Source organism: Microplitis demolitor, chromosome 1, assembly GCF_026212275.2.
Source record: "Microplitis demolitor isolate Queensland-Clemson2020A chromosome 1, iyMicDemo2.1a, whole genome shotgun sequence".
NCBI classification, from domain to species: domain Eukaryota; kingdom Metazoa; phylum Arthropoda; class Insecta; order Hymenoptera; family Braconidae; genus Microplitis; species Microplitis demolitor.
In genome coordinates, this window is record NC_068545.1 from 21,363,408 (window position 1) to 21,378,778 (window position 15,371).

Sequence of the window (15,371 nt, forward strand, 5' to 3'; positions counted from 1 at the left end):
AGTAAAAATAAATAATGAAAATAATAATAAATGTCAATCTTTTTGTCAGTAAACAATAAAATGACATACGCATCGTATATACAGACATATATATATAGACATATATGTGTGTGATGAAAATAACTGTGCGGTGTAGCTTGAAGCATATTCTACTCATACTTTTGATGCAGTGCCTTGCACTCGTCATATCGCGATATTAAATAAACATGCCAGAGACGCGTCACCGTTGATTCGTACTTGCTCTTTTTTTCCTGCTTCGTTTTGATGCTTACACAATCCCACTGGGTATTTTATTTGCCGGTACTCTTTTGTGCATCTCTCGGAACGATTACCGATTCGTTTCAACTTATTTTTTTACCTTCATACTATTTTTATGTTTTTTTTTTTTTTTTCCGGCATTCGCTATACTCAAACTCAATACTCGAGTTGTTGAGCTAGCCGTCTGTCTGTCACGGTGGTCGAACGTGGGCATTTTCGCTCCGAGATTTCCGATGACACGAAAAAATAAACCAGCGACAAAAAGTCGAACGGTGATTCTCCACCCTCAACTTGGTCAACCATCTGCTGCTAGAGCTGTTGCTGCTGCTGCTGTTAGTGCTAGTTTTGGTTCTATTCTGATGATTGGAAGGGGTGAATTTCGACGAAAATTCATCGCTCGACCGAAAAGAACAGATGGTTGAGGATGAGAACCAAGAGTTGACCGAGTAATAAAGAAGCAAAAAAATAATACTGAAATAAATTTTTTTTCATAAAATACTAAAAAACTAATACAAAGCACGTGAAAAGTATGTATATATATGTATGTATGTATGTGTATATAGATAGATAGATGAGAGATCAGAGGCTGGAAATGTGATGGTAGACACAAAAGGACATGGGTGAAAACAATGTGGGATGTGGGTAAAGTTAAAAATAATGGTTTCACCGGAAAACGGAGATAAAACATCTAGAAAATAAATTTAAAAAAAAAATCCTCGAGATTCTTGTGCTCTTTTTTCCTCGCGTGTTAAAAGTAATTCGAACAAAAATTAGGCTATTTTTTTCTTTTTCTCTTTTACTACAGAGTATAAATAGTCTGAGAAAAAGAAAAAGTATTTATAATAGCCCGGACGTAAAAGGAACAGTGGATACACTGACTATTTAAATTTCATTGAAGAGAAAACCACAGGGACAACGGTGATTAAATTTTACTATCCTAAATGGGTGGAGCAGGCGATCTGCAAACTCTATACCCGTATCAACATACTTCTGTTACCCATTGGGAATTGCATAGCACTTATCGTTATCCACCGCTGGTTCTCGACAACAACATACTCCAGAGCGAACCTTTTCATGACACACGATATTATTATCGATAGCATGTATAGAAAGCCCGTATAATTAACAGCCATATCAACTACCTCACAATATTGCTAATTATTTTTCTTAAATTCTAGCTCCCAAGGTATTTTAGTGACTCAACCAACAAAATTTCATAAATTATTCATCAAAATCTTGACATTAAATTTACTTATATACTGTAAAAAAAGCGGTGTTAAAAATGGACTTATTTTAACTCTGCCCGGTGTTAAAATTAAATTACATCGGTGTAGGAAGCGTAATTCGGCGGTGTTAAAATTCTGGTGTAAAAGCGGAGTAAACTATGTCCGCTTGGAGTATTAACTTTAATGATTATAAAACACAAAAAATTTCAGTTCTTTATGAAAATTAATTAAAAATATCATTTATTAACAAGTATACACTGTAAAAAATCACCGAGGTGAGTCCAAGTGGTGTAGGTGTTAAAATAGGCGGTGTTAAATTTCAACACCGAAAGCAGTGTAAAAATAATGCCACCATCGATGTAAATATTCAGGCCGGTGTTAAAATTTTACTTTGTGAATATGATTACTTACTCGATCACTATATTTGTTAATAAACAATATTTTTTATTAATTTTCGTGAAGAACTGACATATTTTGTGTTTTATAATCTTTAAAGTTCATTCTCCAAGCGGACCCCGCTTTTACATCGGTTTAATACCGGTTTAAACACCACCGAATCACACTTTCTACAACGGTGTAATTTCATTTTAACACCGAGTGGAGTTAATATGAGTCCATTTTTAACACCGCTCTTTTTACAGTGTAGCAGTGAATTGACAAAAATTAACTGTAGTAAATCAATATTATAAAATTATTTAAAACATAGAGCTTTAAGTCATCTGACAGAATACAGACAAAAGGTTCTTTTAAGAAATTGGCTTTCACATCAGAGTTCCTCTCTTTAATCTCATTTCTCTCTACATCGAAAGTAATTCCCGAGAAATCTCAGCAAACTAGAGTAAAAGAGAACGAAGGAGTTGATGCACGCTCTCTTGCTAATTTCCGTAAAAGCATATAAACGCGTCTAGCATTTAAAGTAGTAGCAGTAGTTATTACTAGTAGGTAGTAGCAAAGGACAATGGTATTATAAAATAGAAAACGTAATGGCACTTACACAAAAAAAGTAAAGAGAGACATTGGTTTATACGGACAAGTGTAAAAAGTCTAAGAATTACCGGAGATAGACAATTGATGATAATTATGACATTAATTACTAAGTACTACGTAGGGTGGGTTCTATTAGATGTGTTGTCTTGCATATATATGTATGTATGTATATATGTACAGAGCTTAGCAGGATATAAGCCAATGAAAAAGTAAAATGACCTTAGAAGCGAGTGGGTTAAAGAAAATGGGCTTTCATGCAACTACTTCTACTACTGTAGTCTAATGTTCCTCGTAGCGTGCAAAGTAATATGAATTTTAATCTCACGTAAAAGCTTATTGGCATTTCGGTTCCTTTAGTACACTAGATTTTCTGACAGACCAACCAATCTATATCCAGCTATGTGACCCTGTTATTTTTTATCGTTACTTTGTAATATCGATACTCACATGAGGTCATGACTCGTGACTTATTATTCAGAGAAAGGCTAGATAAAATCGGCTAATGAAAAATTATAGTGAAGAAAAATAATTTTTTTTTCTTCAAGTAACGTTCAAGTGTAATTTATTGATTTTAGAATTATTTGCACTTAAAAACTTTGCGTTAAAAATTCTTAAAAAAAAAATGTATTTCATATTATTATAACCTAGTCATGATTAATTTAATAGAAATATCATTTTTTGGTTAATTCTATGGATCTGGAGTAAAATAGAGCATTTGAAAAAGTTAAAAATACCAAGACTCAATTTTTTTTTTACAGAAGTGAACAAATTACTCATATTATATCAAAAAAGGTTATTTCGAGTAATATAAAAATAAATATAGTTGTTGAAGAGAAAAATATAAACATTTACAACTCGGGAATTTTTTTGACAATTAAAAAAAAAAGTTTTTTTTTCGGGAGCTTCACCAAAATTTTGGTGAATTGAGTTAAAGTTGGACGAGAGTAAATCGACTTGATGGTTGAAAGCCACAAAGAATAATAATCGGCTTAGGTGGGCCGTCTTGCCCCGGTCGCCCCTAACTTACACTGTAAAAAATTTTCGGAGTGAACGCAGATTATATCCGGAGTGAATGCGGATCGAATGACATTGTATTTATTTAATCCTCTTGGAGTAAAATTTACTTCAAAGGGGAGTTTATTTTAATATTCAAACTTCGAATCGGAGTGAATGTAGACTTCCTATTTACTCTGCATGCGGAGTAATTTTTTTTTAAACTCCGAAACTCCGAGTGAATTTGGATTTGAATAAAATCCGACTTTTTGCAGTGTAGAGATTTTAAATTTATGTATTAAAATTGTAAATTGTTATTTTCATAACAATAATGACATTATTAGTTAATTTTAGTTGATTCATTAATTTCCTCATATATAGATGATAATCAAATTAAAAATTTCAAACTACATCAAAGTTTGAATATCACAGCAGACAGTGCAAAGCAAAATCTCGAATTGGTAAATCTCCAGTGATGTGCATTGTTCGCAGTGCACGAGAGATGAACATGATCAAGGTAGGTAGTGGGTTAGATAGGTAGCTTGAGAGCGAATGGTAAAGGACGGTAGACCGCTGAAGTAGAGATGTTCGAAGCTTGAGAGAAACTCGAATTCGGAAATTGGCGAGGTAAATGTGAGATGTGGAATGAGATGAGAATGAGTAGAGAGAGTTTGTACTAAAACCACGACTGGTCGATAAACACGAGGCAGTCGACATAACTGCCAGTTTTGGAAACTGCGTGCCATGAATAAATATCTTCAAACTATTCCACCTTCCATGTACTCTGTATAGTACACTCTTGTACACCCTTATTTGATTCAAATAAAATAATCATTATTATTACTACTATTGTTATTATTATTAATATTTTTATGGTTACAGAACGCCAACGGGGCTGGAAGACGTCAGTAAATATCCCGAATTATTTGCTGAACTTCTAGCTAACGGATGGTCGGAAAAAGACATTCAGAAACTTGCTGGATTAAATCTTATACGAGTTTTCAAAGCTGTTGAACAGGTAATTATTATAGTAATCAATTTTTTAATAAAATTAATAAAAAGTTAAAAAAAAAATCAATAACCGCGAATAAAAAAAGTTTGATTAAAATCAATTAATAGAGTATGAAAAAAAATCTAGATTAAAAATCACGTTTACCGTATAATAGACAGTAAAGTGGAAATTTTTTTTCGACACAATATAAAAATAAAAATAGTAATCATAAGCTTGTAAAGTTACAGATTTAATAAAGCGCGTAAATCTTGAATCTAGATAGAGATCACAAAAAAAGTTGTTACGTTATTTTATTTATTTTTCATATTTTTTTTTTTTTTTTTTTTTCATCTTTTTTAAAACTATGGAACTTTGCCAATGGGATGTAAATATATACACACAAATACACAACAAGCCAGATGTCATGCTGGATCTCAACTTTTAACTGTATTCAAACTTCATGACACTATTCTCTCGTCTCTCGGAAGCTCTGTATATTTATAATATAAATAATACTTTTCCGTGATTTGTGAATACACATTTTTCATACTCTGTATGATTAATTAAAAAAATTTTATTTATATCCGTAGCATGACATCAATATTCCACAGCTTCTATTTTTTTTTATTAATTTTTTTACCTTACTCTTATATTCTCATTTACTATAGATTATAAATATATACATTATGTATGTATATATTTATACATATGTATATATTTGTGGTGAAGTGAAGCTTCCTGAGTGATTTATGGGGTGACCGACGGGTTTACGTGTGTTTCACTAATGGTATTCCCACAGCGAACACAAATCGATTTACTATTAGACAGAAACTGTTTACGGAGACAATCCACATACATAGACAAGTTCTCATAAAGATGATTGGTTTGTTCAGTCGTTAAACTCACGTCGATTCTATAATAAAAATTTTTATTATCTTATAAAAGCTATTGTCACAAAAGCTTTTATCTATTTATATATTTATTTCCCTTCTCCATTTTCTCGATTAAGCTTAAAATGCCAATCACATTTAACACTTCACTTGATTGATTTAATTTATCCATCAAAGATACTGTAGTTGAAGTCTGCATAATCAAGACAATCAAGAATTTACAGTATCAGTAAAGTATATTCCGTATGAATGTACAGTTGCATATACTACTTAGTATATATTCTACAACTATACCTATTCCTTTACTATATTCGTGACTAATCTAGACAAGTCTAATTTCGACATAACGGCACTACGTGAGCTGACATACTACGTAATATATATTCAACCTCAATCGATTGGCTATTAATTTTCAATGGCTTTGATATTTAGTAAATGGCATTTGTACAATACTGATATTGAGATAGACGATGGATAGTAAATTTTTATAAATGGAAAATGAATTAAAATTTATTTTGACTTTTATTTTTTATAGTCTCAATAAAATTGTTGATAAAAGTAATTAAAATATAATTCTTTTAATTAATTAACGAGTTGTTATAGTGTGCAGTGATAAAAGAAATTAAACTTTTAAAATTATAGGTGACTGCGTGTTAAAATAAATAAGACAGTAGACAAGCTACAATAGCTAATGGTATAAAGTTTAAAGTTAACTTAAACTTTGGGTGTAAATGTAAACTTTCCTTAAGGCAGCGGTATGAGTTACAACACATTCTTAGACTACTGCTGAGAGATACACAATATATATACATATATATATAAAGAGATATATTAATGGATACTAAACATTCTCTACATCTGCATCAGTGCTCTAAATACCTTGAGATACTCAGTGGAATTTATCTTACACCAAGCATTTCGAGTATGAGCAACACAAATGACTTTGACACGTAACGTGCCAGAATGTAATTAACGATCAATTATAACCACCAACTGTAAATTAAAACCACGTAACCATTCATCACCGAATTTCGGATAGTAATTTTAGTAAACTTTTTTATTCAATTTAATTAAATAAATTTACATATTCATCAACTTTTTTTAATGCTTTTACGTTTTCATTAGCCAGTAAAATTATATTGCAATTTATAAATATTACCCGCTTTAATTTTACTATTCATTAATTTTTAATTTTTTACGCTCCTCAACTCAACAATAATTAAAGATACAAAAAACTGATAAAACTTTTTCATAGATGGAAAAAATTTAGTAATAAGTACATTTAAAAGGAAGAAACTGGAACCGCTAATGATATATATCATATATATATAAATATATACAACACTTTTAACTTTTGACATAAGTGAAATTCACTACACTGTAAATCGAAGTGTTTAAATTTAAAACACTTAGGTGTTTAGTTGTCATTTAAATACATTGTAATCACTTTCTACACACTTGCAAACGTTTAGAAAGTGATTACAATGTATTTAAATGGCAACTAAACACTTAGGTCTTTTAAATTAAAACACTTCAATTTATAGTGTGTTTTATAAATAAAAATTACAACTGGTTCATAATTTTTAGGTTACGACAGCACTTTTCTTATGTCAAAATTTGAAATTATCTGATTCTCATAACGGTTCTAGTTTATATTATACTCTGTAAAAATGATTTAGTGAAATCTGCAACGAATCAGTCGACGGAGAAAAAAGGGGTAATTTTTTCTAGTAAAAAAGAAGTGAATTTCACTGATTCATTTTTGGAGAGTATGGTGTCCTTTTTTTTATTAAAAATAAATGGTGAAAATGGGCTTTAGGAGACCCAATGCAGCCAACATTTCTAAATTAGGGTATTATAGTGAAGTCGAACTATATTGACCATCTAACGGAAATTGAAGCAAACCTGTATCAAAACTTAATATGGTCAAAAATGATTGTGTATGACAAATTACTGTAACCATTGTGAATGTTACTACTCTCTAAAAGGGAATCAGCTAAATTCACTAGCAAATAGAGAATGTTTACTGATTCAGTTTTAGGGAATATGGCCATAAAAATTTTGAAATAAGTTTATTTTAATTTTCGCTAGGTGGCTACTATAGTCTGACTTTACTATGACACCTCATAGTAATTCAAACAAGAATAATTTTTTTATGTAATATATTTACAGCTTGTTAATGATGTGCTCATTAAAATTCAGTAAATTTAAACGGGAAACAGTTCCCATAATAAATATTCAGTCTTTTCTTTTGTGTTTATCTTAAAAAATAAATTTTCCTCTATTTCATGCTTAATGATTACTGCAATAACGTCTACGTATAATTAATTTTATAATCATTATATTCATAAATTCGTTCAACATTATCAAAATAATAATGGTTTATGTATTTCAATTTGTTTAAAGTACCCAATTTGGCTTGAAAGTATAATTATTTCTTCAGTGATAAGAACTATGAGCTATTTAAATAAAATTATAACAAAAATTAAGTTACTCAGGCAATTTAAAACCTCAAGCTTGCCTTGCTTTATTTTCAATGTTCCCATTACGTCCCTTTTTTCGCATATCTCAAAATTAAATCTCGTCTTAATAAATAAAATAAATAATTTAACAAATGTATTTAAACGTATTTAAGAGCCGGGATTTTTATATTTAAATATAAATAGAGTGGGAATGGACTGGGTAAAAAAAAATAAAATACGATGGGTTATTGAGGTGACAGCGGGTATGGGTGAACGAGAAAAGTCGAGCCTTATATCAAAGTTAAGAGGCTTTATCGCTAATATTATCCGTGAATGCGGAAGAAAGAGACTTTTTCTCAGACACCCTCTCAAACCACCGTCTTTTTTTCTATCTCTCTTTCTCTCACACAAGCTCGGTTACTTGTACCCATAAGTCTACCACTTGGTGTTCCATATTGAAGCACCTCACTCGATGCTCCTCGAAAATTGTAGCCGACACCCTTCTCTATTCAGAAAAACTAATATCACGACATATTAACTATCTCTTTTTATTTTCATTATATAATTTATTTTTTCTTCATATTTATTTCTTAATCATGTCATTTATATTCTTCTTTATTTATATTTTATTCATTGATATATTATTTAAATTTCATTTTATCATTTTTTTTTTTTACCTCCCTTAGATTTTTATTCCTGATTATTTTAATTAAAAAAAAAATCTATTATACCGTTAATACAATATCACATAATACGTTAGTGGATTTGATTAGAGGTTGCGGTATATCTCGAGCTCATTTCCTGTTGGCAACTGGCTTGTCTACTTCTGCCTACTCTGACGCTTTTACAATCCATACTAAACCGCACATTACTGTCTTTCATCTATAGAGAAATGTGCATTGGACTTTTGCGTACTGTCTCACAGTCTACTGTCATCTAGGCGTGTGCACATATGAAAAATTCTATCGCATCCTTGCCTGCATTTCTTTTATCTCAATTCTCGTTTAATTGGAAAACCCGAGACCCGATGGGTGAGAACTTGGTGCTTTGTGTGTGACAGCCCGAATAAAATTTAGGCCGCTGCGCATCTCGTGAATCAGCATTCATTCAAATTTTTTTTTTTTTTGTCTACGTTTTTTGCAATTCTATTTTACTTTTTTTTTTTTTTCTATTTTTTGTTCCAGTGTTCGTTAACGATAAGACCGTCATTTCTGGCACACGATCCCGCATCGTACGTGTTTCCAAATGAGAGAAAAACAAAAACTTTTTTCATTACCCGAAAAAAAAAAAATCTTTAATTAATTAGCTCCAAACAGGAAAAAACAAAATGAAAAAAAAACCCAATGTTAAATACAATTAAATTTATTATTAAAAATTTTTTAAAATAAACCTGATATACGAATGTTTATAAAATTTATAGTGAAGAAAGAATTAGATTTAATATAAAATATTTATATATATTTTTTGTTAAGTTCTTTTTGTACAAACGACGAAATACGACATCCATTTATAAAAAAGTTATATCAAACGAAATTATAATTACACTTTTTTTTTCTTTTTTTTACTAAGTAAAGTAGTTTGTATTTTTTTTTTTAAATACCTACGAATTCAATGAAACTTTAACATCGCAGTACGATACAATTAACTGTATGAAAAAATTTTAAATTTACAGACGCGTGGGCTTAATGAAGTTACTCAAAACTTGAATAACGTTCGAAACTTTAACGTCATTCAGCGCACTCACGCTTAATGTAATAATATAATAGGCTTACCGAAAATTCATAGAAAGCTTTTAAAATACATAATACACTCTAAAACTACTACAGCCCGATGTACTTTTATTATTTATTTTTCGTTGCTGTGCTTTTAGATCGTTATTTATTATCAATCATTTCATATTTCTGAAAGAGTATTTTTCATCTCTAAAATATCACTTCAATAAAAATTCCAACGTATTTAGTTTTTTTTATTTTGCTTTGTAACACTAAATTGAAAAATCCATTACAGCAGTACTGTCGATTTCAGAATTATCGTTCAGAATTTAAATAAATTTTAAATATTAGTATGGTTAATGATAAGACAAAAATTAAATTAAATTTTTGAAGAGCTATAAGCATAGGGGAGACCGGGGTGCTAAGGCCCTCTGGGGCTCGAAAATCTGGTAAAATTTTTTTTTTTCATTTTCGGTCAAATCATAATACCTCTGATGTTTTACAGAAATTTTAGGCTGATGTGCGATATCTCGAGCATTTAAAAAAAAAAATATTAAATTATTTACCGTCAATAATTAAGCATTTAACATCTTTATAGATATTGAAGAAATTTACTTTAAAGTACGGCAATATTTCATCTGTATCAATTTTAAATTTAGTAAAAAATCTAGTCAATTTTTTATTATAAATTAATTGACGTTCCAATTATAATTAAATGAAGAAAAAAAACATAATTACTAATCAATGAGCAAAGTGAATATTGAGTTTAAATAATTAAGCGTTTTTCTATTGAATTGAATTGTTTTTATAGGTGAGAGATCGAATGGCTGCAGAAGGAATCGAGCCACTAGAAGAAGAGATACCTAAAGAAGATATTATTGGACGCGATTACTGTCGATTCAATTTAAAACAACCGCTGGTGACGCCTTAAGAAAATAATGAAAAATCTCAAAATTTTAAAAAACTATCGAAACATCAATTTTCACTTATACCTTTTTTTATACACACGTTTAACAGCTTTCTTATACAAAAAAAAAATAAATAAATAAATAAATGAATAGATAAATATAGTGAACAGACGATTTTATGAATCGCGAGTGCATAAAAAAGTGCGCCAGAGTGGACGTATTAAATTTAAAATAATTGAATTAAAAATTGTGAAAAAAAAATTATGGACCATTGTAATATGACGAACAAAGTTTATATAAAATATTAATTGATCGTGATCAAAAATTAAAATGTTTAAAATTATTTTTTAATCAGCCATTATAATAATTTATATCCATTCCACATAATATCCTTCGTACCTGAATAATTATATTGTAGCTTCCGTTAGTCATATAAATTTGCTGTGAACCATAGTAGAATTAATTCATAGCAAAAAGTATGCTTGACTGTGTATGAAAGCCATAGTCTGGGCTAAAAAAACTATCAACGTTGCAGAGGGCTTAAATTAAATTATAGCCAAAAGACAACATAAAGGCTGTGAGGGTAAGTTTAGATATATAATAGAAGAGCTTATAGCTTTCGCATGATAAATATATTAATATAAATATTTAAAAGCTACTATGCTCGCCCGTTACCAAAAGAACAAGAATCAGCTTCGGTGATAAAAATAAACGACTAAAAATAAATATGTCAGACGATAAAAAAATTCAGTTTAAATATCGTTAACTCATAAATTTAAGGAAAAGTAGTAAAGCTCAACGTTAAGTCAAGCCTAAAAACACATTATAGTTAAATTATTATGCCTCATTCAAGTCAATAATTAAATTTTATGTACATTTAAAGCTATTGAGCTATCGTAAAGTCCTATTTACAAGATTTGAATGTAGCGAACCACGAGTTAATTAATTGTGTATATCTACTCTTGTAATGAACCAATTCGTCGGTCCATGTGATGTGATTGTCCGTTCAACAGAGCCCAAAACCTCTCTGAGGGAGAAAGAGAATGAGCTGTTATATATATATATATATATATATATATATATATATATATATATATATATATATATATATATATATATATATATATATATATATATATATATATATATATAACTAACATTGCAACTGGGAAATTGAAATTCCGTTAAACTATTGTTAACGGATGTTAACCACTTAATAGATAATAAAAAATAAATTATTTAAAACGAAAATTATTTCGATAAGAGGTAGATTTAAATGAGTTTTATTTGTTGTTTAAATTGAAATTTAATACTTTTATTTTTCCAAACACACAACAAACAAATTGAAGGCACGCGAGTTTGAGAAAAAAAAAAGGAGCAATTTAACGAGCTTGTTAAAAGTTTAACCTTAACCACTGACGATTGGTTTGATAAAGTGCTTTAACATTGACTATTACTTTAATTTTTAACCCACAGACATTATTAGATTCAAACATAAATAATAAATCTCTCAATAGAATTACATAAAAATAAAACAATATAAACTAATGATTTATATTAGAAATTATCGTCATTAATTTATCGTAGAGTTTTAATTTAAAAAATTCCAATATATAACAAAAGTAGATGTTGTGAAAAGTTATCTCCATAAATTTATCTACTTTAATACATAAAAGCTGGATTATATTAGAAAGAACGGTGAATGAGAGTGAGGGCGAGGGCGAGGGTGAATTGAGGGAGCAGCCCCGTTTCCGTAGCAATACATTTTGTACGAAACGATAAAAGGCAAAGGGGTTAAGCCCGAAAGTCTTGAAAGTAGAGAAAGAGACGAGTAAATACCAAAAGAAAATAAAATATCCACGTGGAAAGTGATATACTTATATATATGTTCGACGTTAAAACACGTTAAAAGGATAACAGCTAAACAAAAACACAACTCACAAGAGAGATAACGATAAAGATAAAGAGGTCAGACTAAAAAGTTTTAACTCAAGAAAATATATATGCATACATACTTTTATATTTATAAAGGAAAATTGTCTTTAAAGATTTACCGTCCATTATTCTGCGCTTTAAGCAAAGTCAAGTACAACTTTCAATATTTAGGGAATTCGATAACTCCAACCTGCTTTGCTCACCCATGAGACTTGTTGTTTATTCTAGAGTAACGATGAAACTACCGTCACTGTCGTATTATGTATGCACTACAAGCTTAACTACATATGTAGATACCCTACAGCACACACACATGTGTGTACACAACACACGGACATATGTAAGTACATAAAAGCAGAGCGAAAAAACGCTCGTAGATAAGAGAGAGAGAGAGAGAGAGAGAGAGAAAGTGAAAATAAAAAAAATCTCAACGTGCTTTTAGCCTCTAATTAAGCGGCGACGTGAGCATCGGGGTTTCCACCCACTTCTTTTTATTATACTATCTCGACGTGCTAGTCTGTGGTGGTAGACAACACGCACTAAAGAACAACTCTGTTTTGCTAGAAGAAATAACTTCTTTTTCTACTTCTTTGTTACTTTGTATCTTGTTATCAATTTAAATAAATTCCATTTTCTTGTTATTCGATCAGAATTTAAATTATTTATTAACAATGTCTATATTCCAAGGCTCTTTCGCTTGTTAAATGTATATTACATTTACATAAATTGTAATATATAATAACGTTGTCGTTGTAGATCACTTAAACTAATGACAAGTCCATAGTGATTACTATGTAAAGATAAAAAATTTTAAAATACATTATTTAAGAATAAATATTGAAAAAAATTTACTTAGGAGAATTAGTTTATCAAGTGTTTGCATAGATTAAATAAAAGGTAAAAGAGTCTAAACCCATGGGTTGATTGCAATCAGTATCAGTAGCCGCTCATGTTTAATGATAAATGGATTTTTATGAATTTAATAGAGAAAAATTTCAATTAAAAAAATGATCATTGATTAATAATTGTTTGTGAATTTATACGAAAAAAAAAGAATCATATAAATTGAGAACGACAAGTAATATAATCATAATGGCTACATTTCCGGAAAACTTGGAAACCCTGGAAATATCAGGGAATTCCGTCAGAAAGCTGGAAAAATTTTCACTTTCTTTCTTTTGACTGAAAAAATCGGAAAAATTTTTTTTTTGTCAAACCGTTTGAAAAAGGGCGCGGGAAGATCATCGGTAAGATTAAATTCTTTAATAAATGTTATAACTATATGTTATTAAATGTACACTATAATACATTGGGAGTGAATATGGAGTGATCAAGAATTTTATTTAAGTCGGAGTGAATTTCACTTTAAGGAAATACGCGTTCACTCCGCTAATATTTTACAGTGTAATAACCAAAGAAAAAAAAACTTTACATTAAGACTGTCAATAAAAAAAAATAGTCATATTTATTTAAATCATCTGACATTATATTTAAAAATAAACTTTTTATCTTTTCCTTAAAAAAAAAGTTTTGATAGAAAAATTATATTTTTTGATCTCTATTTCTTGATTTGTTTTCAACGATAATTAATATTAATTAAATGTCAATAATTAAATGATCGTGTAGTTTAGATGGTACACATTGCTAATAAATTAAATTATATTTATACTTATACCCATAATAGAAATAAGTAATTAATTGACGGCTATATAATAAACAAATAACAATATTGACATAAAATGTAATAATATTGTCTGTGTAAATATTTAAAATTAATCATTAGAGAGTAATTAAATTCAATAAAATACATTGCAGCCAATAATAATTGGATCGAATGTGATTAATAAAGGCATCTATGTAAATATATGTATGTAGACATATATTCATGCGTAATATCGTCTGGGTGAATTCCAACGCGTTATTTCACTTCAATATTACTCTTGGCAATCTACATACTGAAACTGCAATTATATAGGTATCACGACCAACAATAATAACATTAATATATATATTTGTATAATTACTGCGCTATGGAGCATAAAAATATCCACAAAAATTTAAATTTGCCTAAAAGACAGTCTTTAGTTTTCGAAGCTGAGAAGTAATTATTTAGCTTGAATTTAAAAATTCCTTTAAAAAAAATCGAATTTCCCACTCCCAACAGTTTATATTCGCTAATAGGCTTTAAATTACAAAAAAATTATTTTCAAAAATTCAACATTCAATGCTCTGCAAAATTAAGGTTAACTTGATTTTAGCTACACTAACTTTTTTTCAACTTCAATATCATTTTTTTAATTTTAAATTTTAAGTCAACTGAGTCAAATCCAAGACGTGACTTTAATTTAACTTGGTTGGTATAAATCAGTATTAAGTAAGATAACTTCAAGTCAAAAGCAAGTCAAAACCAAATGAATTTTCATATCTTAAAATGTGATTTTTATTTATTATAAAAAGAACAATCTTGACTTGCTTTTGTCTTGCTAGTCGATTTATTTTCAATTTTTAAAATTACACCAAAATCGTTATTTTTTAGATCCTGAATTTTTCAATCAATAACTGATTTAAGGATTTTTTTTTATTCAAGTGTATACTAAGTGCTTTTGAACAGCGAATACGCAAAAAAAAATGTTACTGTGAAATGACAGTCGAATAAATATGCATCGAATGTCGTAAAATTAAAAATGTCAAGTTGTATCGAACAAACGAAATAAGCTAGTTCAACACTCCCTACGTCATCATTATCGAAAAAATCCGATTCTCATGTATGTACGTGACAAGGAAACTTTTTTACAAAAGCCGATTGAATTCACTGGTGACCTGTGGTTGGCCGTTGGCACGGTAGTTTTACGATTAAAAGAACAACAGCAAATGTACACATTGTAGGACGTACAAAGTGAGCAATTGGAACGAATAACCAAGTAAAAAGTCTCGAGAAAAGTTGAATTATTTGTTCAGTGTACATTCGTATGTATTAACTCACATGGGTTGGATTTAAAACAAATACTA

At 29.4% G+C, this 15,371-nt stretch overlaps 1 protein-coding gene across 2 annotated transcripts in view; it reads left to right on the plus strand.

The window, feature by feature from the left end:
- Positions 1 to 10,715, plus strand: part of LOC103576453 (dipeptidase 1) — a 60,106-nt gene extending 49,391 nt beyond the window's left edge. For both annotated transcript variants that reach the window (XM_053739270.1, XM_053739273.1), the window contains 2 exons: positions 4,347 to 4,482; positions 10,331 to 10,715. In XM_053739270.1, coding sequence (XP_053595245.1) covers positions 4,347 to 4,482; positions 10,331 to 10,450 — 256 coding nt within the window. In that variant the 3' untranslated portion in view covers positions 10,451 to 10,715. The remainder of the gene's footprint in view (positions 1 to 4,346; positions 4,483 to 10,330) is intronic.
- Positions 10,716 to 15,371: the final 4,656 nt, after the last annotated feature.